Below are 25,803 nucleotides of genomic sequence, written 5' to 3' on the forward strand. Positions count from 1 at the left end.
AAGTTCCAAAATCACCTACATACTATTACATAACATGACACAACAACTGCAAAAGCCCAATATAGCAGGAGTAATATGCGTGAACGCGATATTTCAACTTCTTGCTCCAGAAGCCCCAGAAGCCCCAACTCTGTCTTCTCGATCTCATCCGCTCTCTTATAAAGCTCAATCTCCCTCTTCTTGATATCTTCGAGTTTCTTCTTGAGCTCTTTTTGGCTCCTTAACAGCTCATTGTATCTTTCTCGAAGTTGGAGCTCATAGTTGTGATTACTATCTGCCCACTTGAAAAACTTGCAGTATGGTTATCCCTGATAAGTTTTTACATATATAAAAAATATTAGATGTAAATAATATTAATCATTATATTAAGTATTTTACACTACAAATTATGTAGTTACCTCTATGTTGTATTTTGGACAACCTAAGAAGGGTCGTCTTGGATTTGTCAGTATTTGAGTATCTCAGTGTGGCTTCAACCTCACAGAAGCTTAATAGTTTATGCTTCTGTGAGGTTGAAGAAGTCATAGATGATGATGATGACGACATTTGGACGGAGGCCTAAAGAATGTGCAAGTAAGCAGTTTAACCAATTGATTTGATAAGTAAAGGGGAACAAAAAAATTGGATTCATTAAACTGAATTGATGCTAACAAAAATGAACACAAATATTTCAAAATCAAAACCAGGATCAGAATGCAACAAAAAACAATTCAAAGTCTAAAATCTTAACATTACTTGTGTTTTTTTATTACTTGCTATTGTTTATTTATCTTCTAAACTTATGTTGGCTGAATATAGTAAGTGTTAAGTTGTGAAAATTTATGATTCTTTATGAGATCAATAAGCCAAAGGTGGCTTTTATTACAAAAGATATTCTATAGTATTATTCAGTGTTAGCCAAGTGTTAACCAGTATTATTCTATAGTATCATATAAATCTCTATGATTGTTTAGGTTTTATGTGAATTTCATGAGTGGGGGTCCTTCGAAACCTAAACTTCCAAAGTCATGAACAATAACCTCAATCTCATGTTCTCATGAACACAAATATTTTGCACCAATTATGGTTAAATCCTCTGTTAAACATTGTTGTCTTCTAATCAAACAGGTCTAATTAAACATTGCAACATCCATTTATTTCCTTTATTCTCTATCTTTTTGTGTTTAATTGCATTAGTTTGTTGTCTTGTTCCCAATCACTATATTTGTAAAAAGCCCTTAAGCTCAACCTTAACTTGTTATTTGGCCTTGACAACGTGTCTAATTTTATATATAATATGGTACTAATTCTATATCTTCTTGTTGTTGTTGTCGTTTGCTTTTTTTTTTTTTTTTTTATATATATATATTGATTTAGTCTAGAACCTGGAAATACACAAGAATTAACCACAAACAAAAAAGTCACAAAAAAACTATTGAAATCTATTTTGTAAAAATAAAATGTGTTAAAGAATACCACATTTTATATTATATAACTTCAATCAAACTGAATTTTTTATGTCTACAAATTATGTAATTTTATTCTTAGCACATAATAGTTCCCAGAAGCAAGCACACACATGAAGCCATCAACACAAGCATGCAGTTGTGATCACAAGCATATATGGATTAGTACTAGAGAATAAAATCCATCAACATCACTTCAAATCTAATTCAAAAACTTGGATTTTCACAAGCTGGGTGCTAAAACAATCCATAAAAAATCATAAAAAAAAAAAAAAAATCACCCTTGGAGCTAAAATGTATGCTAGAAGGAAAGTAAAACCAAAATTACACTTACTTGATGTTGAGGTTAGCATTAGATTTTGGACAAATTACCTCAAGGGATTACACTGCGGGTTGGATTAAGGTTAGGATTTCGGCTTCAAATGGACTGCGGTTTCGAGTGGGAAGGTGGGGCTTTCGTGGGAATTGGGAGGGGGGGTGGACAATGCTTGATGAAGATGAATCGTGCTTGGTCGCCGTGCTTGATGAAGACAAATGAAGGTGAAACGCCGTGCTTGAGGACCATGAAGGTGAAACGGCATTGCTACAGAGAGCCACGAAAAAGAAAAGAAATGGCGTCGTTTTTGCCTGCCACGTGGAACTGGTTTCGTGATGGGGACGCAAGGGCAGTTGTCTGTAGAATTTTTATTAGAAAAACTTTGATGGAATAGCCAAACTTATGCTAGTGCTAAGAGCATTGGAGATGACCTAGCCAAATGTCAATGCAAGTCTATAATTTAGCTATAAGTAAGAAAAAACATCTATATTAGACTAGCCAATGGTCCAAAACTCAACATATGAGCTATAGTAATTTTTTAGGACTCTCCATTGCTGTCACTATTCACCCTTCATCAGACTATTTTATTATTTTTATCAACCTCCCCCTATCTTTCCTTCATTCTTTTCTCTCTCTTCAACCTGTAAGCTCCTTCATGTTCTGTTGCCTCGTGAGTCTTCAACCCTTGCTCCTCATTCGTCCCTCTTCTCTTTGTCGGTCGTCTTCTTCTCCATCTTCTTCCAAGCCAATCAAGCCTCGTTTGGTTACGCAATTAAGATGAGATGAGATGAAATATTTTGTTGAAGAGTTAATCTACATACAGTCTGCAAATAAAGACTGCTCATGCAAGTCCATATAGTTATGTTTAAAAAAAATTTAAAATTGCAATAATATCCTTTTTAAAATGACATTTTTTCATTTTTACCCCTATTTATCAATGAGACTGCACACGTAATCCCTCACTCAGGACTGCAAATAGAATTTCTCTTTGTTAAAAGTTGATTAAAATATTGTTAGAATAAAAGTTTTTAGTAGAATTTTTATTTTGTGTAAAAGTTTGAGAAAGTTATAATGATGAGATGAGATGCGATAAGATAGTTTTATCTATCCAAACTAGATAAGTCTCTTTTCCTCTCTCTTCTCCCTCTTCTCTGTGCATTTTCTCTGAGTCTCTCCTCTCCCTCTTCTCTTTCTATTTTCTCCGATTCTGATGTCAAAAATGCTAGAACGCACGACGGAGGAGGGCATGAAATGCACGAATTAAATCCATGTAAGCACCATGAAAACTCAATTTTACCCAAAATATAAAACAATCCCTCTGCACACTTAAAAAGAATCATTCGCTCCCTTTAGATCCCCCTACAACGTAATGCAAGGTACGGAGTTTTGCATCTCACCCTCTCCGTGTTGTCCTCCAATTTTGTTTACAATTCCTGTGACTTTCGCTCTTATGTTCTAGTACTATTGCTTTCTTCTGGCTTTTCGGAATGGTTTCTATTTTCTTTTGGGATTGTGAAGAAACGGTAATTTTTAAGGGTGGTTATTTGATGTGATTTGGAATCTAGGAGCTTGAGTTTCTTCTGGCTTTTCAATTTAGTTTCTATGAATGTTAAATTTGTATCACATTGAACTAATTTTCTAAGTTTATTTGATACTTATCAATGGAGGAATGTTAAGTGAGGGATGCTGAATGAGGAGGTTCGCCACCTTGGGAGAAGAATAGAAGAAACGATTTTTTTTTCGGGGAATGGGGTTTTGTACGAGAAAAGAAACGATTTGGGGGATTTCCTGTACGAGAGAGGAAATGAAATTAGTAATTCTAATTTCCAATGGTGTGATTGATAGGATGGTAGCCTAGGTTTAACTAAATTATTTTTATTGATAGGATGGTAGGCTGGGTTGAATATTCATGTATGGCATCTGATCGTTTTTGTGTGTTCTTAGACTCAATTTAGATTACCTTCCTATAACAAGCATATGCTTTGTAGAAACATACAACATGTACTTGTGGATTGGATAGCCTGTGAAACAGCTAAACATTCTTATGATGACAGAACTATGATTATAGTAATTGAATATATGAAACAAAAGTAAAATACTATTTATAGACGAGTCTTGACAGTCAACCAAATACTTTTATAGACGAGTCTTGACAGTCAACCATATATACTGAAAAAGAAAAATAAACAATGATGCCAAATATAAAGTTGTGCCAACATCACAGCTACCACCCCACACTTCCTGTGTGACACTGCATTGAATCCACCGCCGAACTATATCCTCCCCATTCCCACCACCAAAAAGAGTCCCTAATTTCAACTAATACCAACTCCCACTACCATGGTTTCTGGTCCATGCACATCTCATCTTCTCTGTCTGGAGTGTAAACAAATACATCTAAGTCTCAGTTCCACTTTCAGATGACTAGATGGGACATTGTAAACAAGTCAACCATCAAACACAAAGGGTTCTTAAAAATCTTAAAAATATTATTTTTTTATAGGTAAACAAAACTATATTAATCAAAGAATAAGGCAAAACCCGATACAATAAGAAAATACACAGTGTGCCCTAGCTAGGAAGGCACCAAAGAAATAAGAAAGTCATGGAGGTCTATGCCATTAAAATCAACAGCAATGGCCCAAGTACATAGAGTAGTGTAGAATAAAACTTTATGATCTCTCTCTGTCTTCAAACGTCTTGGCATTGCGTTCCTGCCACAAGCACCACATGATACAAATAAGTATCATCTTCTAAACCGCTTTAATCTACTGCATGCCTCCTAGATTTGTCCAGCTAGCTAGCATTGCCACTACAGTCTCCAGCATAACCCAAGCCAACTCTACCCGACCAATCACCTCATTCCACAAAGCCTTTGCTGTCTCACAATGTAAGAGAAGGTGGTCCACTGACTTTCCCCCTCCCCGACACATGTAACACCAATCTGCTATGATAACCTTCCTTTTCCTCAAACTGTCAGTTGTGAGAATTTTGCCCAACGATGTTGTCCACATGAAAAAAGTAGCTTTGGTGGGTGCCTTATGTCTCCAAAGCCTTTTCCAAGGAAAATGAGTGTTAGGCTCTTGAGTAAGAATCTTATAAAAAGAGCGAACTGAGAATGCACCTTCCCATTGGGTAACCACCACAATCCATCTGTTTGTTGAGTGCTCAGTTTAACAGAGTACAAGAGGCTGTAAAAGTTAGCGACACTGCTCTTCTCCCAATGTTGTGCTGCTCTACTAAAACTGATATCCCAATGAATCTGACCCCCTGAAAGCCTCATGACATCTACCCGTGCAACTTCTGTATCACTCACGATTTGGAATAATCACATGAAATAAACTTGTAATGGGGTATCCCCACACCAAATATCTTTCCAGAATTTAATCCTGGAACCCTCCCCCAACTGTAATCGAGTGTGATGAGTAAACACCCCATCCTTTTCTAATGTGTTTCCACAATTCCACTCCATGTGCTCCTCTAACTTCTTTAGTACTCCATCCCCCCCAAATGCCTCTATATTTATGTTCAATCACCACCTTATATCTCCACAACCATTTTCCAAATAGCGCCTGATTAATGATCCTCACATTTCTAATTCCTAAGCTACCATTGGAGATAGGACGACATACTGTATCCCAGCTTACTAGGTGAAATTTAAACTCCTCCCCCATGCCACCCCATAAGAATTCATGTTGGAGCTTCTCAATTCGATGAGCCACACTTGCAAGTATAGGAAAACGTGATAGAAAGTACATTGGTAGGTTAGAAAGTGTACTCTTGATCAAAGTGATCATGCTGCCTTTCAATAGGTACGTTTTCTTCCATCCCGCTAATCTCTTTTCCAAATAGAGGAAGCCCTCGCAACCACCCCAACGGGAGTCCCAGGTAGGTCAAAGGAAGAGAGGCTATTTTACACCCCAATGTGCTAGCCAGCTGCCGTATATTAGGAACATATCCAATTGGAACCATCTCTGATTTATTTAAATTCACTTTCAATCAGGAGACTGCTTCAAAGCAAAGTAGCAAGGCCTTTAGCACTTGAATTTGATTTCGAACTGGCTTACAAAAAACAAGTGTATCATCTGCAGACAACAAGTGTGAAATATTAATGATACCCCTGTCTGGGTTTCCAATTGAGGAGCCATCCACAAAGCCATTAGAGACCAAAGTCAATGTCATCCTACTTAAACCCTCCATCACAAAAACAAACAGCAGCGGCAACAAATGATCGCCTTGTCTTAGGCCTCGCGAGCTATGGAAGAAACCAATAGGGCTACCATTTATCAAAACCAAAAATTTCACTGTTGATATACACCATCGCATCCAAGTTCGCCACTTCACACCAAAACTGCACCTCCCAAGAAGGTAGAGAAGAAAATCCCAATTAACGTGGTCATACGCTTTCTCCATATCAAGCTTGCAAATGATTCCTGCTATACCATTTTTCAGCCTACTGTCTAGACATTCATTAACAATAAGATACCCGTCTAGAATTTGCCTACCTTTAACAAAAACATTTTATGGTTTGGTGATGATCTTCCCTACTACCTCACGTAGTCGATTTTCTAGGACTTTGGATATGATCTTATACACTCCATTCACTAAGTTAATGGGTCGAAAATGCTTCACTTCATTAGCCCCCACCTTCTTTGGAATCAACGTGATGAAAGTGGTATTTAAGCTTTTCTCAAATTCACAGACACAAAGAGCTCCTGAAACACCTTCATAAGAGCTTCCTTAATGACATCCAACAATCTTGGAAGAAGCCCACAAAGAATCCGTAGGGCCCCAGAGCCTTGTCTTTGCCCATCTTCCTCACTAGTTCGAAGACCTCCTTCTCTTCAAAAGCCCTCTCCATCAGCAATACATCCCTCGGTTTGATGGTGTCAAAAGTAAGGCCATCAAGAGGGGGCTGCCATCCCATCGTCTTGGATTGTAGTTGCTCATAGAAATCAACTAAAAGGTCATGAATTGCTTGTTCTTCCTTACATTCCACCTCGTCAACCTTCAACACCTCTATGTTATTGTTTCTCTTATGAGAATTTGCAATACTATGAAAGAACTTTGTGCTTCTATCTCTTTCCCTTAACCACAAGGCTCTTGATTTTTGCCACCAAGATGTCTCTTCTAATAATATGATTCTCTCTAACTTCGTCCCCACCAGTGCCTTCCACTCTAATTTTTCCTAAGTAAGAGGCCAAAGTTCTTAGAGTCTCTATTTCCTAGATCTCTATCAACTTGCTTTTCTTGTTTTTCCCTATGTCTCTGAACGATTGTGTGTTCCACAACTTCAAATCTCTTTTTAGCGCTTTCAATTTCCCCGCAAGAACGAAACTAGTACTACCATCAAACTGGTACGAAGACCACCATTGCTTTACTCTTTCTACAAAACCTTTAGATTTTAGTCACATGTTTTCAAATTTGAAATACTGTCGTCCTCTACGAAGGCCACCACAATCAAGCATGATAAGCCAGTGATCCGACCCAACACGAGGCATACGCTTTTGCCAAACATTCGGGAAATGAATTTCCCATTTTGGTGATAATAAGAAACGATCCAACCTAGACCAGGTTTAGTTATTAGCCCATGTGGATGTACCCCCAGCTAGTGGCAGATCAACCAAGTTTAAGTCAAAGATATACTCAGAGAACTCATCCATCGTTGACCACCCTCTTCTATAACTTGAGGGCTCACTTGGAAATCTGGTAATATTGAAGTCTCCCCCAATACACCTTGGAAGTTCCACCAAGTGTGAACTCCTACTAATTCATCCCACAGAGATGCTCTATTGTTGTCTAAGTTTGGCCCATAGACACCTGCAAATGCCCACAAAAAGTTATCTGGCACGCTCTTAAAAGAGCATGCAACCGAGTACATCCCTATGAAATCCTTCATTTTTTCCACCACTCTTCTATTCAACATAACCACAACCCCTCCTAACGCCCCATTCAAAGTCAAATGAACCCAATCCACATGAACACAACTCCATAAGCTTCTCACAATTTTCCTAATGATTGACCAAGATGGCACAATCATTTATTTACTTCGTTGAGCTCGCGGACGTTCCACGACACAATTTTGGGTCTCATTGGGAAAAGGCCAGCCCTTCCCTTTCAACCTGCCCTTGCTTCTGCTTCCCTATGTAATCATTGACCACTTTAACCTGTTGAGCTCACGCTATTTTTTGGAGTTAGCTTTACTTTGGGGTTTATGCCCTGCTTCAATGGTTGTGAGCAATGCCATAAACTGTTCCTCGTAGCTTTCGCTTCCCAAGCGCATGAATCTTTGAATAGCTTTTACAAGACCCAATCTGAGGCCTCAGGAAGGCCAGGATACATAAAGTTCAAAGGCAAATGATCTACCTCCTTGCTGTCCACCAAAATAATTTCATCCAGGTGCTCACCCCTGATCTGAACAGTACTTTGCGAGGGCACCAATTCCACCCCATCAGAGTGCCCAGAATTTGCATAAACAACCCCATTAGAGTGCTCTAATTCCACCCCAACAGACTCTTCAACAACCTGGATAGAGAGATTCGCCAGCATCACCTCCTCCTCCTCACTCCTTGTTGGCATTTTCTGGCAACCATGTGGTAGAGCGCAACCACTAGAAAGGGTCAGAGAGCCTTTCGAAACCTCAACAACCTGCATAAAGAGGCTCGCTGGCATCTCCCCCTCATCCTCATGCCTCATCGGCGAGGTCTAGCCCCCACTCGGCAGAGAACAACCAGTAGAAAGTGTCGTCGGCATTGTCTGGCACCCACGATAGCCTGCACAGAGAGGCTCGCCAGCATCTCACCCTCTTCCTAGCAACTCATCGGTGCAGTCTGGCCCTCTCCCGATAGAGGACAACCACCCAAGAGAGTCAGAGTACCCTTCGCTACAACTAACGACACACTCCGAGCTTCCTGCATGTGAGAATCGTCAACGAAAATCGCCACTATCGACGTCGGCATGTTTTGTCTACCCGCAGGCATCTCCACCTGCACCGGCGAGGTCATCGACGTCAACCCACTACAAGGAGTAGCCCTACGGCTGTTGTTGCCTTTCTGCTGAAGGCTGGGCTGAGGTCCAAACTGGCCCACTCCACATGGATGCCTCACTTGGCTACCTCCAGTTGGGCCCGTGGGCTGAGACCCACCCAAGAGAAGGGGCCCCATAACTTGGACCAAGGACTGAGGCCCTGTTATCTTGATCCACTGAGGGTCCTTCCCATTATTCTGTTTAAAAGGCTTTTGCACCAGGCTTCTTATCTTTACACACCCCCATCCTGTCAGCTTCATCTTCCTTTTTATGCCCGACAAAAGGTTTTAAGTCTGCAATTTCCTTTCGCAGTTCCCATAAACAACCCATCACCTCTTCCCACATCCCATTCCACCTTCCTGTCATTTCCCACGTTGTAATTGTCAGAGAAACTGACACCCCCCCACTTTGCTCATGGTGGGCCTCATTTGGTACGAGAGCCTCCTTGTAAGACCGCATCAATGGCTTCTCCACCACCTTCTGCTGCCGTGAAGGGCTCGCCTGGTAAGCCACACTGATTTTCCTGCAAACACTTTCCCAAAGCCTCCCGTAACATCCCCCATCCTCTTCCCTCTCCCCTTCAGGAATGAAAATGAAATTTCTTCTTCCACCCTCATTGTATTCTGCAACCATTATGCAACGGCTCCTTAAATTCGAGCACCTCTGGGCTATAAAGCTATGATACCCTTCTCTAATGGTGCTATAAAACTCCTTCTCCCCTCTCAAACAGACCTCCAACGCTTTCTGAAGCCAACCCACTGTATTTTTATCCACCATAATCTCATGATGCTTCTTCCATCCTCTCTCAATGATATGAAACCAACCTCCCTCCTTTAGTAATAAAAATAATTTTGAATCTATCACCAATTCCTTTGTGAACCCCATCCACACCAGATGATGACAAAAGAAGAGAAAGAAACTTAAGAAGAATAAACTGGGAAAGATCACCAGAAAATTCTACCAATGAACAGAGTATCTTGTGCCATCTTGGTCAATCAAAAAATAACTTAAAAATATTATTAAAATATATAATATAATATTATTATTTTGACTTTAAAATGATTAGTTTAATGTGGATTTATCTAGTCAAAAGTTGAGATTCTAGCCAAACTTTGGACTTGGCAATAATGCTCTCAGTAGGGATAACCATCATTGTAAACCAACTTGCTACCGTGTCCTTCCATCTCCTTCAAGGTAAAAGTCAAAGTCATATCACACAGACGTGTTGATGAAAAAAACGTCGTGAATTGTCAACCACCCTTTGTTGACTCAGTTTTGGATGATAGTCAAGCTTAAGTAACCACTAATTCCGGTGAACTTCTGCATCATTTATTGAGGCCAGGCAGGTTAAATGCATGAATGCATGGCTCCCAAGACTAGGACTATTCAACGACTTAAGACAGAAATTAAAGAAAATTCAGACAAACTCATGAACATTTTGCTACATGGTAGTTGGTCATCTCAGGAATTTTCTGACTTATAAATAGTAATATAATCGATCTGTTTGATAGCCGAGTGTTAACTTATTTCCTCCCTCTCCTCTCCTCTCCTCTCTGGCTTCTATGCATACAATGAGGAATAAACCTTTCATTGCAGCCATTTTGCTGCTACTCCGGCTTTTGTGTAGCCTACAACATATGGGTCTCTCTCTCTCTCTCTCTCTCTCCCCCCTTGCGTTATTCCATGATTACCAAATATAGCAGTACATATTGTTGCCTTCTTTGAAACTCATTTAAATCATTGCTCAATACATTGTGCAGGTGCACAATCCATAGGTGTGTGCTATGGAGGAAGTGGCAATGCAGACAACTTACCACCTGAGTCGGAAGCTGTAAGTCTCTGCAAAACACAAAGCATTGGCAAGATGCGCATTTACTCTCCATATCCAGAAATTCTCGAACCCCTTAGAGATTCCAACATAGAACTCATCGTTGGCGTCCCTAATGACAGCCTTAAAGACCTTGCCGACCTTTCAGCTGCAACAGATTGGGTCCAGAGGAACATTAAAGACTATTCTTCCAATGTCGAGTTCAAGTATATTGCCGTTGGAAACGAAGTGAATCCAATTGGTGCAGCAGCTCGGTTTGTTCTTCCAGCAATGCAAAACGTTTACAAATCAATTGCAGATGCTGGTCTACAAAACCAGATCAAGGTCTCAACCGCGGTGGACACAAACTTGTTGGGTGTTTTTGATCCTCCATCGGCAGCTGCTTTCAGTGCCAATGCAGGGCCATTCATGGAGCCATTCATTGGTTTCCTGGTTAGCACTAGAGCGCCACTTCTTGCTAACATCTACCCTTATTTCAGAGTAAAATACAACAACCAACCAGTCCCGTATGCCTTATTTACTGCAACGGATGTTGTTGTACAAGATGGCAAACTAGAGTACAGAAATCTCTTTGATGCCTTGATGGATGCTTTGTATTCTGCTATTGAGAAAACAAATGGAAGAAGTTTGGATATTGTGGTGTCAGAGAGTGGCTGGCCATCTGCTGGAGGTGCTGTGGAAACTATCGAGAATGCAGGCACTTATTATAGGAATTTGGTTGATCATGTCAAAGGAGGGACTCCGAAAAGGCCCGGAAAGGCCATAGAAACTTATTTGTTTGGCTTGTTTGATGAGAACCTGAAAGAAGAGGAAATTGAAAAACATTTTGGTCTATTCTATCCTAATAAACAGGCCAAGTATAGTATTAGTTTCAATTGAAAGGGAGACAATGGAGTTTGGTAAAAGTCTCTTGGAGCCACTATTATAAATAAGAGTGGTTTAAGGCCAAGTCGCCTTCTACTGCATCATGTATGAAATAGTATGAAAGAGGGCTTACATGTGATAGTTTCCATACAGGGCATTTATCAGTGCCATCAGTGATATCCTTCGCCCATGTTTCCTTTCCTAATAGTTCTGAGTAATGAGGATTTTATACTCCATTAATTTTGCTTCAAATTGTAATCCAAATTCATGAGTACTGGGGTGGTGCGCTATGCATGGTAAGAGACTTACATGTATACATAATTTGTCTTGATCTCAAATTTTGAGTTCAACAGGCCTAGAATTACTTATCAAATGAGTCAATGAGGACTTAAAGTGAATGGCCGAACTCACTGGAAAATACCATAGAGTTTAAAGATATTTTCGATCATCACATCTCAAAACCAAGACAGTGTTTCCAAAGAAAAGACTATGAAATGTGCATGCACTATAAATTCAGAGAGAGAGAGAGAGAGAGAGAGAGAGAGTAGACCTATTAATTAATTCTAGGCTCGATATCAGAAAACCAAGAAGTAGGAGTAAGGGAGCCATAAGAGCATTGCTATCTTTTGGTTTGAGTAAACCAACCATGGGAAAAGCAAATGAGAAACCCAGGAAACCAGCTCTATTGCTCAGCACAGATATCTCTACATTACCATTTGCGCCTATATGTTGTAGGCTACACGACAGCAGAAGTGGTAGAAAAGTAGATGCAGTCAAAAGTTTATTCCTCATTGTATAGACTGAAGCCAGATAAGACGGGACAGGAAATAACTGAACTACACACTCGATCGGCCTTCAAATAGAAGAAAACTGCACATTTCCGTTTATTAATTGGAAATTTCCTGAGACAACCAACATTAATATAGGAAACAATATAAGAGTTTCTCTGTATTGTCTTCAATTTCTGTCTCATTTTTCAGTAAAATCGTTGAGTAGTCCTAGCATAGGGAGCCATGCTTTTAACCTGCCTGCCTTAATTAGTGGCAAACGGAGCTTGAGTGAATCATCCAAAACTTGCGTTAGCAAAATTAATATTATTCATTTTGTTAGTGTTACTGCTTATGTCCATCATTCTATATATTCTAGGCTTTCATTTTGGTTTCTTTCTGATCCCAGATATTGTTGTTTCACATTCTAAATAGAAAAATATTATTCATCGGGCGTTCTTTCAATTACTTTGCTCTCCAAGCACACCACCCCCTTCCATACCCTCTCTGGGGGGGCACTGCACTGTCAAGTATGGTCATGATTCATGTCTGCATTGCAGGATTCAATACATGAAATGAGCTGAATAATGCCTGGTGGCAATTGCATGTACATGATGTACCTACTAGCTACTAGCTAAGCTAGCCCAAGACAAAAATGCCATGATGTAGAGCATCTCTCTCTCTCTCTCTCTGTGTGTGGAAAAAAAGAGAGAGAGATGAAAAGAAAAAATACATTTTAACGATTGCATTATTGTGGATAATTAGATCATATAAAAAGTAGGCAAGAATAAGGAAAAAAAAAAATGCAGCATCCAGAAAGCAACATTTCATAGATGAAAAGAATATTAGCCATATTATATCAACAAATATGATGTCAAAGTAATCAAGCTTATGAAGGAACGAGTATTGGCAGCCACTACTTCTTTTGAAATCTGTGAGATCACCATTTATCTCAAAAGTTTAAACTAATAGAAAGAAGTATATTTTATTATTTATCTCATATCTTATACTTTCCCTCACGTGTGGACTAGACTCTCCCTCAATGGGTGACCCAACAAGTGGAATATTTAATTAAATGAAATAGAGTATAGAGTCAGCCAATCAGGAATTGAACTCAAGACCTCTGCTCTGATACCATGCAAAATCACCACTTGTCCTAAAAGTTTAAGCTAATAGGAAGATGTAGATTTTATTATTTATTTTATATCTTAACAAAATCCATGAGCAATATGTAGGCTCACTTGATGATTGTCATTGGATATGGTTCTAGGTTTGCTATCCTATCCCACGTCACTTTTCTTATTTGGTCTCACAATTCCTCACAATTCTCGCGGAAGAGCATTTGGTAGACGAAAGCCCCCTTAATCATTTTTTGTATGGACAACTTCTTTGGAGAAGATTTCCACTATCGACAACCCAAGGAAATGCAGTATTATAGTATTGGATTGGTATTGTCTATGTGAAAAGAGTGGAGAATCCGTCGATCATCTACTAATACATTGTGAGATTTCTACAACTTTGTGAAATGCCTTTTTTGCTAGGGTGGGTGTAGCTTGGATGATGCAAAGAAGGGTAACAAATGTCTTAGTTTCATGAAGAGGTCTTCAAGGCACTTCTCAAATTGCTGCAATTTGGAAGATGGTTTCCATTTGCCTATGTTGATGTCTTTGGAGGGACAAGAACGAGCGAAACTTCGAAGATTGAGAGCAGTCATTACATGAATTAATAACTTTATTTTTTAACACCTTGTTCTAATGGTCGATTGTAATTGATTTTAATGGCATGACCATTCATGAATTTCTTGTATCACTAGAACATCACTCCTAGGCATTACTCTTGTATATGACCCGTGTACTTTGGCATTTGCATATTTCTATGATCAATAAAATCTTATTTACCGATCAAAAAACAATTCCTCACAACTCAACAATCATCAAGCAACAGTAGCTACGGTTTGGCTAAAATCTGATTTGGCCCATTAAGAGCTAAGTGATCTTTCCACTCCTATTCATTCTACAACCATTACAAGAAATAAGGCATTTTTCGGCCATTTTTTATCTGTTGGAAATAAAATCGCCGCAAGACCCTTTATTTGCAACGATTTTTCACATCCTCACAGTATTTTTATATCATTTTGGAAAATGTTCTTTTGCGGCGATTTTATTACTTTTTGCGATGGCAAAATTCACCGCAAATAATAATCTGGTCTTTTGCAGAGATTTTTTACTTTTTGTGACGAAACATTTCGCCGCAAGAATAAAAAATATGTTGCGGCAATTCATTGTTCGATGGAATTGCGAAAGTGGCCATTTGCAACTATTTTTTAACTTTAAAAATCGCCGCAAATATTAATCAGGCCTTTTCCAGTAATTCGGGTGATTTCCAAGTCATCGCATAATGTCCAGTGCAAAGTGGGAAGGAATGTGCAATTCACTTTTGTGGCGACTTTTTAACTTGTTGCGGTGATTTTGTCGTCACAATAAGGTATTGTTAACTGTTGCGGCATTAACTCCGTAAATTAGAAAAATCGCTACAATAGATAATATTTACGGCGAATGTTGTCCCCGCAAAAACATATATGGCTAATTAAAGCTTTTTAGTGGCGACTTAAAAGCGCCGAAAAACCTAATAAAATTTAAATGCCACGCGTTGCATTTTTTCCTCATTTATTTCCCTCCATCCAGCCGTCTCCCCCGTCCCCGTCCCCCGTCCCCTCTCTCTCTCCCCAATCCCTCTTCTCCCTCAAACCTTCGTCGCGCACAGCCCGTCGCCAACGACCCCACCAAGCCACCGCCACCTCACCTCGACGGCCACCCCCTCCTTCTCTCCCTGCCCCCACGCCGATCTCTTTCTAGCCTCACCTCTCTCTTTCTCTCGGATTTCTCTATATCGCCGCCGTTAGGGGCGTCGTTTGCCACCACCCACACCTCGACGCCGTCCCCAATCCTCTGTTGAAGCCCCCTTCTCCTCCACGCCTAGCTTAGCAACCCGAGGCTCTCCCTCCCACTCTTGGACCACCACTCCATGCCAATCAATTAGATGAAAGAAGGCACTTGAGGATGGCCCTTGATGCTGTATGATTCTGTCATTCTTGCTCTTTATTCCAGTTCCAGTCAGCTATTTGCTATAATTTGTAACTTTGCAGGAAATAGTGTCTGTTTTGGATGATTGAAATTTCAGGCCCGTGGAATGAATTATTTGCACAACCCTCTCCCATAATAGTGCTTCGTGATTTGAAGTCTCCAAATTTACTAGTTGATAAGAATTGGGTTGTGAAGGTGGTGTCTTTTCTCTTTACTGAGCTTGCTCAATTTATTTCATGTATCTTCCATGCCTAATCCAGCACGACGTGAACTTTCCTGCGTGTTTAGGTGTGCGATTTTGGCTTATCACGGATAAAGAATAGCACATTTCTTTCTTCAAGGTCAACTGCAGGGACAGTAAGCCATTTACACTTTTCATCTTTTTTTTTTTTTTCTTTTTCGTTCTGTTTTTTTGGATAATTCATTTATGATGGACGGATGCATCACATTCATGTCTCAGTGCTGGATATATTCTTCTGACTACATCTAGTTTCTACACACCTTCGATATGTTTCCAGCAATGGTGAAACACTCTGTTTTGTACTATACTTCTTCATATTACATCATTTCTTGAATTTATTGTGAACTATCTGTCCTTTTTGCTGCCGGTACACAGAAACTTGGTAGATCTTGTGGTGATTAAGAAAGAACAAAAGAAAAAATTAACAGTTTTTTTTTTTAATGTTCAAAACATAATATAAATAAAACTAACTACTATTGCATTTCTTTGTGCCATCTTAATTGGGTTAGCTTTGAAGGTTTTTGAACTTTTTGTTTTTAAGTTTTGACTGATGTGGTTTTATTTTGGTGCCTTCTTATTTGGTTGCAGGAAAGGGTAGTAGAAGCAATGAATATGTATCTTCTACATGCACTTGTGTCTATTTATAGCTTGTCTAGGTTTTGGTTCATAATGTCTAGACTATCTACATGTTGTAAAAATGCTCTCTGGTTATCTAATGAAGTTTTTGCTATGTGTGATGATTCAACTGGAATCTCTTATATAAATATATGATAGGGTATGGTTTAAAGATAACATAGATTCCAGCTAGAGTTTGTCTATTACATCCTCCTTTTTTCTTGATTTTGCTGACTACACATACATTTATTTTCAGATGAATGATTTTTGTTAATCCTGTCTGGTTGGATTGAATGATGCGACCAGCTCTCCCTCCCTCCCGAGCCACCACTCCACACCAAGTTCTCTTCTCACAATCTCATAAAGAAATTTCTCCTTTATTTGGATTGAATGAACATATGTGATTGTATTTGGCTTGTTTTGTGATTTGTTTCTTATCAAACTTTTTAAATCTTAGGTGACAGAGGGCCATCTCCTCGATTAGGGTTCCTTGAGGAGCTTCTTGTAGGTAGTTGTTAATCCTACTACTCTGTTCTATGCTCTGATTTATTTTTACATGACTAATGTTTTGATTAGTCATTAGAAGAAGAACGAGAGAACGTGGGAGAATGTTTTGATTATGCCAATAAAAATGTAGTGCTTTGTATGTTTCTGGTATTTCAACAGTTAGTTCAGATTTCTTTTTGAAAAGCAACATAGGTTCAGATTTCAAAGTCTCAATCTTAAATAACTAGGCTTTAATTTGGTTGATATGAACTTTTAAAATCTTGAGAAATGTGGAAAGGCAGCTAATACTGTATCATTTGATGTCACTTTTACATGTTGTACAAGACTTCTCCAGTGGTCGTCCTGATTATTTCTTCTTTCTCCCTTCTTTCTTTGGATGGATCTATGTCCTGATCCTAGGAAGGGGATTTTTCTATTTCATACTTTCACTTCTTGGAAACTGGTACTTAGACTAAAGACCTTTCTTTGACTCATCCTTTATCAGGTGAACCAGCTTAGTTAGTGATGTGGACCAATATGAAATTCTCTTGATTTCTTTTTCCCCCTCCCACTCTTCTCTTTGAGACAAAAGGCTGAGGTCGTGGGGTTGACATGCATGTGTTCATGGAACCAACTATGCCAAACACAATGTATGAATGAGACACAGAAAAACAGATCCCCTCTAACCTTTTTAATATTTCTTTCCAAAAATCTTCCAAATACCACAAGCTTCAATGTTTCTTTCTCAGCCAATGAATCACAAGCTCCATTACCTGATCAGCAACGTTATTGGTAGTCTGACCCATATAAGATGCAAAACAACATAGCACATCACCATTTGAGTTCTGAATGACTCCACCACTCACCAGAACCTGAAAATCCAGGATTACGAAAAGAGCAACCATCTAGATTAGTTTATTGAACGTTAATTACGTGACAACTTTATTAATTAATATTAAAATATAGTTTTCACCTGACCGACGGGAAGCTTTTTCCTTAAAATTAGGAACCTGAAGGATGCCAAATTAGAATACCGAAAATGAATCTCAGGCTAATTAATTAGTTTGTATTAGTCTGGTGGTGTGCTTTGCATAGGTACGCGTTGGACCATATTGCATCTACTAATGGTATTAGATGGCACCTCGAAAAGTAGATGTCGATCACTAGTCAAAGTTTGAGCTGTTCAGATTAACAAATAAACAAATAAATAAACTAATTTATTTATTGGATTCCTTAATTTATTTCTTGTTTAAAGAAAAAGCATCTTCATTTCTTGTTTAACTTTAACACGCAGGCAGAACTTGCAAGAGTTCATAAACTATTAGAGACGGCCACCAGTCCTCTGTAATCTGTATTCAAAGCATCTTTGATGGATAGAAACATATTGTCGAGGTGGTAATATTCAGAAAGTGTTTCATCTCATCTCATCTCATCTCAACATTATAATTTTATCAAATTTTTACATAAAATATAATAAATAATTCAACTTTTTTAAATCTTAAAACAATAATAATATTAAAAAATAATATTCTAATAATATTTTTATTAACTTTTATTTTTCATTTAAAACTATCTCATCTCATATTTAAATCCAAACCAGCCCGAAAAAAAAAATTTGTAGAGAGAAATCTTCGGGAGAAATGCTCGGGAGATTTACAATATTATTAACACTTTTTCTCTAGAAAGGGAAAACTTTGTTAGCATTTCTCTAGAAAGTAACACCTTTTTTTCAAATTATTTTTTTAACATTTTTAAATATTTAAAGAAAAAGAAAAAAGTTTACAATATTATTAAATAATATTTTCTTAATCACCAAGTAAAAAAAAATTAAAAAAAAAAAACAAACGGGGAAAAAAAAAAAAAAAAGGAGGGGGAGCCCGTTTATTTTTCTAAATGTAATCCCATTGAAGCCAAAAAAATAAAAAATAAATGTATTCACATTAGTCTTGGGATGCTTGCCTTCTTTATATATAAACGGCAAGAAGACAGAGGAAAGCTAGCTGGAAGTTGGGTGTAATAATGTAGTTGCCATTAATTAATCTTGGGGATACAAAAATAAGGTAAAGAAAAAGCAGTAGGCAAAGCATCTTCAGCAGTAACAAGAAAAGAAAATTCATGTTTATATAACACGCATGCAGCAGCACATGCAAGAATTCATAAAATATTGGCCACGCTCTGTGTCCTCTCTATTCAAATGTTAAAGTGAATAGGAACTTTCCCATGCAAGCCTTATAAAATGTTGCTCCCGCCTTGTCCTCTGTACGCATTCAAAGCAAACATATCCTTCCTTCTATCCCTTTAGTGATTCCTCAAGAGCCCTTTTTACCATTCCTTCACCAACCATCAACAAATGGCAGAAGCCATTCTCTTCGACGTTGCTGCACGAATCATTGAGAGCTTGGGATCCCAAACTCTCAAAGAGATCAGACTGCTTTGGGGTGTCACAGATGAGCTTGAGAAGCTCAAGAACACCGTTTCGACAATCCAAGCCGTGCTTCTTGATGCTGAGGAGCAATGGACAGTGAACCGTGAAGTTACAGATTGGCTTGAAAAGCTCAAGGATGTCGTTTATGATGTAGACGACTTGCTAGATGGTTTCTCCACTGAATGTCTGTTGCGAGAGATGATGACTCATGATAAGATGGCAAAAAAGGTACGAATCTTCTTCTCCAAATCAAACCAGCTTGTCTATGATCTGAAAATGGGCCATAAGATTAAGGCGATTAGACAGAAGTTAGATGCCATCGCAAATGATAGGAAATTCCACTTGGAGGAACGCCCTGTGGAGATAGGAGTCAGGGCAAGGAAGAGGGATGATACTCATTCCTTTGTACCCGAGGCAGAAATTATTGGTAGAGAAGATGACAAGAAGGAGATCATAGATATACTTCTTTCTGATTCCAATGTTAAAGTGAATGTAGGAATCCTTCCGATTACTGGCATCGGAGGATTAGGAAAGACCACACTAGCTCAATTCATCTTTAATGATGAGGAAATAGATAAACATTTTCAACTAAAAATGTGGGTGTGCGTCTCTGATACTTTTGATGTTAGAAAAGTTGTTGAAAAAATCCTAGAATCGGCAATAAAACAGAAACCAGACATTACTGTTCAAATGGATACGTTGGTGCATGGTCTTCGAAAAGAAATTGTTGGAAAGAAATACTTACTTGTGTTGGATGATGTTTGGAATGAGGAAAGTGAGAAATGGGATAAATTGAAAAATTTGTTGATGGGTGGTGCAAGTGGGAGTAGAATATTAATAACTACACGAAGTCCAAAAGTTGCACAAATTACCCAAACAATTGGACCATATTTCTTACAGGGTTTAGACAGCCAGAAGTCATGGTGTTTATTTAAGAAAGTGGCATTTGAGAACGGAGAAGAGCTAGTGAATTCTAGAAAAGTGGAAGTTGGAATGGAGATTGTAGAAAAGTGTTCAGGTGTCCCTCTTGTCATCAAAACAATTGGAAGGTTACTGTCCTTGGAAAATTCTGAAGCAGAGTGGGTTTCTTTTAACAACAATAAACTGCAAAAAATAAAAGAAGATAAAATCATACCAACTCTTAAGCTGAGTTATGATCAACTTCCATCACATTTGAAACAATGCTTTGCTTATTGTAGTATATTTCCCAAGGATTACGTGATGAAGAAATCAAAATTGATAAATCTATGGATAGCACAGGGTTTATCAAGCTATCCAATCAAAATGAATGTCTTGAAGATGTTGGTCATGAGTATTTCATGGATTTACTTTGGAGATCGTTCTTTCAAGAAGCTGAAATGGATGATTTGGGAAACGTGATTACAAGTAAAATGCATGACCTCATGCATGATCTCGCAATGTCAGTGGCAGGATCATTGATCACCAAATTAGAATCTAAGGAAAAAATTATTGGTGATCAGAAAACTCGGCACGTATCAGTTATCAACAATATAGAATTTTCCTTTGTAATTCCAACTTCCTCGTCTAAAGCCAGAAGGATTCGAACACTTCTTTCGCTTGGTGAATTGAAGGATTTGCAAGAGTCAAGCACTTCTTGTGAAGCAATCTTTTCAAGTTTGAAGTATTTGCGAGTGTTGGATTTACATGGAAGACAGCTTGATTTAGTACCGAGTTCTATATGTAAGTTGAAGCATTTAAGAGATCTTGATCTTTCTAGGAATCAAAAAATCGAGAAGCTGCCCGATTCCATATCTAGGTTGCAAAATTTGTATACACTAAGACTCTCTGGTTGCAGAGGGATTAAAGAATTGCCTAGTGGAATTACGAAATTAGTCAACCTCAGGCATCTTTACAATGATGGATGTTGGAGTTTGACTTATATGCCGCGTGGATTGGGGCAATTGACAAATCTTCAGACATTATCTAAGTTTGTTGTCCACTCTGATTCGGCCCCAAAGGATAGTGGCCGGTTAAGCGAGCTAAATAGACTAAATAGCTTAAGAGGAGAATTAGAGATTTCGGGTTTGAGAAGTCGGGAGGAAGACATCGCATTAGACTATAAGGGTGCAAATCTAAAAGAGAAAGAACATCTTCAGGTTTTGACTTTACGTTGGAGAAGAGGAAATGTTAATGCAGATGATGAAATGGCCTTGGAAGGCTTTGAACCTCACCCAAATCTTAAAAAGCTGAACATATATGAATATGGGGTGTGAGGGTTCCGATGTGGCTTTTGTCACTTACAAATCTGGTTCACTTGAGTTTACATGGTTGTACGAAATTGAAATATTTGCCACCATTGGTGGAGGAGGAGTGATTCTTATAATGTGGATGTCAATACGACGGGGAATGCTTTACTATTCCCTCGTCTTTCAAATTTAAGAATATGGAATTGCCCTATGTTGACTTCATTGCCTTTTCATCTGCTTCCTCCAGAAACAGTTCCAGTGAAAAACCTTATATCTCTCCAGTATTTGGAGTTAAGCCTCTGCCCTAAATTAAAGTCTCTCTCCCATGGTGTACAATATCTCACTGCACTTCAACAACTGAAGCTTAGTGTCCTATGCTTGATCTAGGCAACGATGAGCACGGTACGCAATGGAAAGAGCTTAAAAGCCTCATCTCTTTGGAGTTTGTCGGTATTCCAAAATTGGTGTCTCTCCCATTGGGGCTTCAACATGTTACCACTCTACGACAGCTCCGAATCTCAAATTGTTCAAGTTTGATGACTATACCAGAGTGGATATGCAATTGTGCATCACTTGAGCAATTCGCAATTTCTACATGCTCTGGTTTAACATCACTGCCTGAAGCAATGAGTAGGCTAACCACTTTGAAAGTGTTGACAATTCATGATTGCCCCATCTTATTACAAAGATGCGAACAAGACAGAGGTGAGGATTGGCCCAAGATTGCTCACATCCCAGAGCTGGAGTACTTTGATCCTCAACTGGAATACGACTGATCTAGGTATTTTTCTTCCAATTTTATCTTTATCGCCGCATCCACCTTCTTCACCTTCAACTTATAAAATTTAATTTGCAAAAACGACTTTGAGTAAAGAAGAAATAGGGGAGAGGGATTGAGAGTTTGTTAAAAAATCTAATGCACTGCGACTTCTACAAGTAAATAACCTAGTTATGATTACCTCGCTTTCTTTATTGTTTTATTCTTCCCATTCAAATAAGAAATATCACCATATGCACGATTCTTCACATCCAGGAGAATAGTAAGGAGGAAGAAGACCAAAGAGAAGAAATATAGGAGGCCGCAATGTTGAGGCTATGTAATTTCACGACAACAATTTCAACAGGGTCTGCATGTTTCTTAGCATGGAAAGTGATGGTAATTTGATTTTTGCTGAACTTGGGTGCTTTTTAGTCTTGATTACTGCTTCTGCAACATATACAACTTTTCTCAAGACTATCTCATATGTCTAAACTTACAGGGATGATTTTGTTTGCATCTTGGAGCACATGTATATGAAGTTGATCATAGTTACATGATGGATGATACGACCAATTGCTTTGCACTCCTTTATTTGTGTATGCTCTCCAAGAACATTTTTTGCCATCAATGATCTTGTAGCTGGCTTTTGCACAAAAAATGAGGATATTCGACAAATATTCTGGTTTTCTTCGGATGGGAGACACCTCTCGGCAGTTGCCTACCCAGGTTTTGGCCACTTCAAAGTCAACGGTACCTGACATTTGCAAATTTTATCCAAAGTAAAAATCCATCCAAGGCGTAAGGAAGTTGATGAACATGAGAGACAAATAGAGAAACAAGATGCTCCAATACTTTCCAGGCCGTCAGCTAACTTGGAATTGTGGTTGAAAGCCGTCATTTGAAGAAGGATTGTCGCTTTTAGGCATTGTGGTCCAAGATATAATCATGAGGTTGATGGAGGAGCTGTATAACTCCAATCCCAGATTGAGCAAATTTATTGAAAGAGATTCCTTGACATCTGAAAAGTTTGTTGATCTTCCCTATTCATAGTTTTTACATTGTTTTGTGTGGAAATCTATAGATATAAACATCCACTTGCTAAGCCACTACCATTTGTTGCACATGGAATTCTTCTTATGATTACAATTTATGTGTATTTTCTCCCTCTCTGCCTGTTAAAGGACAGTAGCATTATGATTAGAATAAGAAATACTAATCTTCCATATCTTTCTTCTCTCTTCTGGTTCTACCCTCAACGTTCATTTTGAACTTTTAAGAGAACTCAAAAAATACAAGAAGCTGAGTAATTTGATGTTGAAGTTAGGCAATTACTTCATCCTTCCCGTAAGGCTTATATTTCACTTCTGTAACATTTTTACTAGCCGTGTATAGAATGTCATAGCAGTCTCTTCCTCCAGCATGTGAAAGAAAAAGGAATTGCAATTATCATTGCACCAGATCAATATTTTTTAACAATCATTATGTATTTCACAATAATTACTTTTCAAGATCTACGAAACCTTAAAGTGATCAAAGTAGAAGGCAAGATTTCCCATATTATTGAAGTGAACTACAAAAAATGAATGTTCTGGTTAAAAATCATGAGAATATAAAGAACTCACTTCCATGGGTGTTGGTCGCATTCACAGGAAATGGGTGGAATCATTCCATCTAAATAGAGAAAATTAGACTCAAACAAATCGTTCAGTTTATTGAACTTCTACATCATTTATTGAGGCCAGGCAGGTTAAATGCATGAATGCATGGCTCCCAAGACTAGGACTATTCTACGACTTAAGACAGAAATTAAAGAAAATTCAGACAAACTCTTGAACATTTTGCTACATGCTAGTTGGTCATCTCAGGAATTTTCTGACTTATAAATAGTAATATAATCGATCTGTTTGAAAGCCGAGTGTTAACTTATTTCCTCCCTCTCCTCTCCTCTCTGGCTTCTATGTATACAACGAGGAATAAACCCTTCATTGCAGCCATTTTGCTGCTACTTCGGCTTTTGTGTAGCCTACAACATATGGGTCTCTCTCTCTCTCCTTGCGTTATTCCATGATTACCAAATGTAGCATGTGTACATATTGTTGCCTTCTTTGAAACTCATTTAAATATGTTATTAATAATACAATCAGTTGTTAAGGAGCTCAGAAAAGAAAGAAAAAGAAAGAATGCGAACAACTAAAACAAATATATAGCAGTACATATTGTTGCCTTCTTTGAAACTCATTTAAATCATTGCTCAATACATTGTGCACCTGCAGGTGCACAATCCATAGGTGTGTGCTATGGAGGAAGTGGCAATGCAGACACCTTACCACCTGAGTCGGAAGCTGTAAGGCTCTGCAAAACACAGCATTGGCAAGATGCGCATTTACTCTCCATATCCAGAAATTCTCGAGCCCCTTAGAGATTCCAACATAGAACTCATCGTTGGCGTCCCTAATGACAGCCTTAAAGCCCTTGCCGACCCTTCAGCTGCAACTGATTGGGTCCAGAGGAACATTAAAGACTATTCTTCCAATGTCAAGTTCAAGTATATTGCCGTTGGAAACGAAGTGAATCCAATCGGTGCAGCAGCTCGGTTTGTTCTTCCAGCAATGCAAAATGTTTACAAAGCAATTGCAGATGCTGGTCTACAAAACCAGATCAAGTTCTCAACCGCGGAGGACACAAACTTGTTAGGTGTTTTTGATCCTCCATCGGCAGCTGCTTTCAGTGCCAATGCAGGGCCATTCATGGAGCCAATCATTGGTTTCCTGGTTAGCACTGGAGTGCCAATTCTTGCTAACATCTACCCTTATTTCAAAGTAAAATACAACAACCAACCAGTCCCCAATGGAGTGTGGTAAAAGTCTCTTGAAACCACTATGATAAATAAGAGTGGTTTAAGGTCAAGTCGCCTTCTACTGCATCATGTATGAAATAGTATAAAAGAGGGCTTACATGTGATAGTTTCCATACAGGGCATTTATCAGTGCCATCAGTGATATCCTTCCCCTATGTTTCCTTTCCTAATAATTCTGAGTAATGAGGATTTTATACTCCATTAATTTTGCTGCAAATTGTAAGCGAAATTCATGAGTACTGGGGTGGTAAGAGACTTATATGAATAAATAATTAAATTTGTCTTGATCTCAAATTTTGAGTTCAACAGGCCTAGAATTACTTATCAAATGAGTCAATGGGGACTTAATGTGAATGGCCGAACTCGATCACTGGAAAATACCATAGAGTTCAAAGATTTTTTCGATCATCACATCTCAAAACCAAGACAGTGTTTCCAAAGAATAGACTATGAAATGTGCATGCACTATAAATTCAGAGAGAGAGAGAGAGAGAGAGTAGACCTATTAATTAATTCTAGGCTCGATATCAGAAAACCAAGAAGTAGGAGTATGGGAGCCATAAGAGCATTGCTATCTTTTGGTTTGAGTAAACCAACCATGGGAAAAACAGAAGAAAACTGCACATTTCCGTTTATTAATTGGAAATTTCCTGAGACAACCAACATTAATATGGGAAACAATTTAAGAATTTCTCTATATTGTCTTCAATTTCTGTCTCATTTTTCAGTAAAATCGTTGAGTAGTCCTAGCATAGGGAGCCATGCTTTTAACCTGCCTTATGTAATTAGTGACAAACGGAGCTTGAGTGAATCATCCAAAACTAGAGTTAGGTTGACAATTCAATAGGCTGTTGCTGCACTTATCACCACATCTTTCTGATAT

At 38.5% G+C, this 25,803-nt stretch overlaps 2 protein-coding genes and 1 pseudogene across 3 annotated transcripts in view; all 3 read left to right on the forward strand.

The window, feature by feature from the left end:
• Nucleotides 1–10,301: 10,301 nt before the first annotated feature.
• On the forward strand, nt 10,302–25,287 carry LOC121239530 (glucan endo-1,3-beta-glucosidase, basic vacuolar isoform-like). 2 transcript variants are annotated; one of them, XM_041136795.1, is made up of 3 exons: nt 10,317–10,428; nt 10,548–11,510; nt 24,917–25,287. In XM_041136795.1, the coding sequence occupies exons 1-2, from the start codon at nt 10,350–10,352 to the stop codon at nt 11,492–11,494; spliced, it is 1,026 nt and encodes a 341-aa protein (XP_040992729.1). In that variant the 5' UTR covers nt 10,317–10,349; the 3' UTR covers nt 11,495–11,510; nt 24,917–25,287. The 2 variants fall into 2 exon arrangements, with proteins under 2 accessions (XP_040992728.1, XP_040992729.1); XM_041136794.1 differs by lacking the exon at nt 24,917–25,287 and having other exon boundaries at nt 10,302–10,428; nt 10,548–11,613.
• Nucleotides 18,921–25,803, forward strand: part of LOC121239529 (putative disease resistance protein RGA3) — a 35,672-nt gene continuing 28,789 nt past the window's right edge. Inside the window, exon 1 of the transcript XR_005935311.1 lies at nt 18,921–22,084. The gene's annotated coding sequence lies outside the window, so the exon portion shown is untranslated. The remainder of the gene's footprint in view (nt 22,085–25,803) is intronic.
• LOC121239384 lies at nt 23,870–24,924 on the forward strand (annotated as a pseudogene).

The sequence above is a fragment of the Juglans microcarpa x Juglans regia genome, chromosome 7D, assembly GCF_004785595.1.
Source record: "Juglans microcarpa x Juglans regia isolate MS1-56 chromosome 7D, Jm3101_v1.0, whole genome shotgun sequence".
Taxonomy (NCBI): domain Eukaryota; kingdom Viridiplantae; phylum Streptophyta; class Magnoliopsida; order Fagales; family Juglandaceae; genus Juglans; species Juglans microcarpa x Juglans regia.

What these genes read in the sequence shown, in the direction of transcription:
- LOC121239530 (XM_041136794.1), top strand. Translation starts at nt 10,350, where the DNA reads ATGCATACAATGAGGAATAAACCTTTCATTGCAGCCATTTTGCTGCTA. An exon ending in GTGTAGCCTACAACATATGG is followed by an intron (nt 10,429 to 10,547) that starts GTCTCTCTCTCT and finishes TACATTGTGCAG; the next exon opens with GTGCACAATCCATAGGTGTG.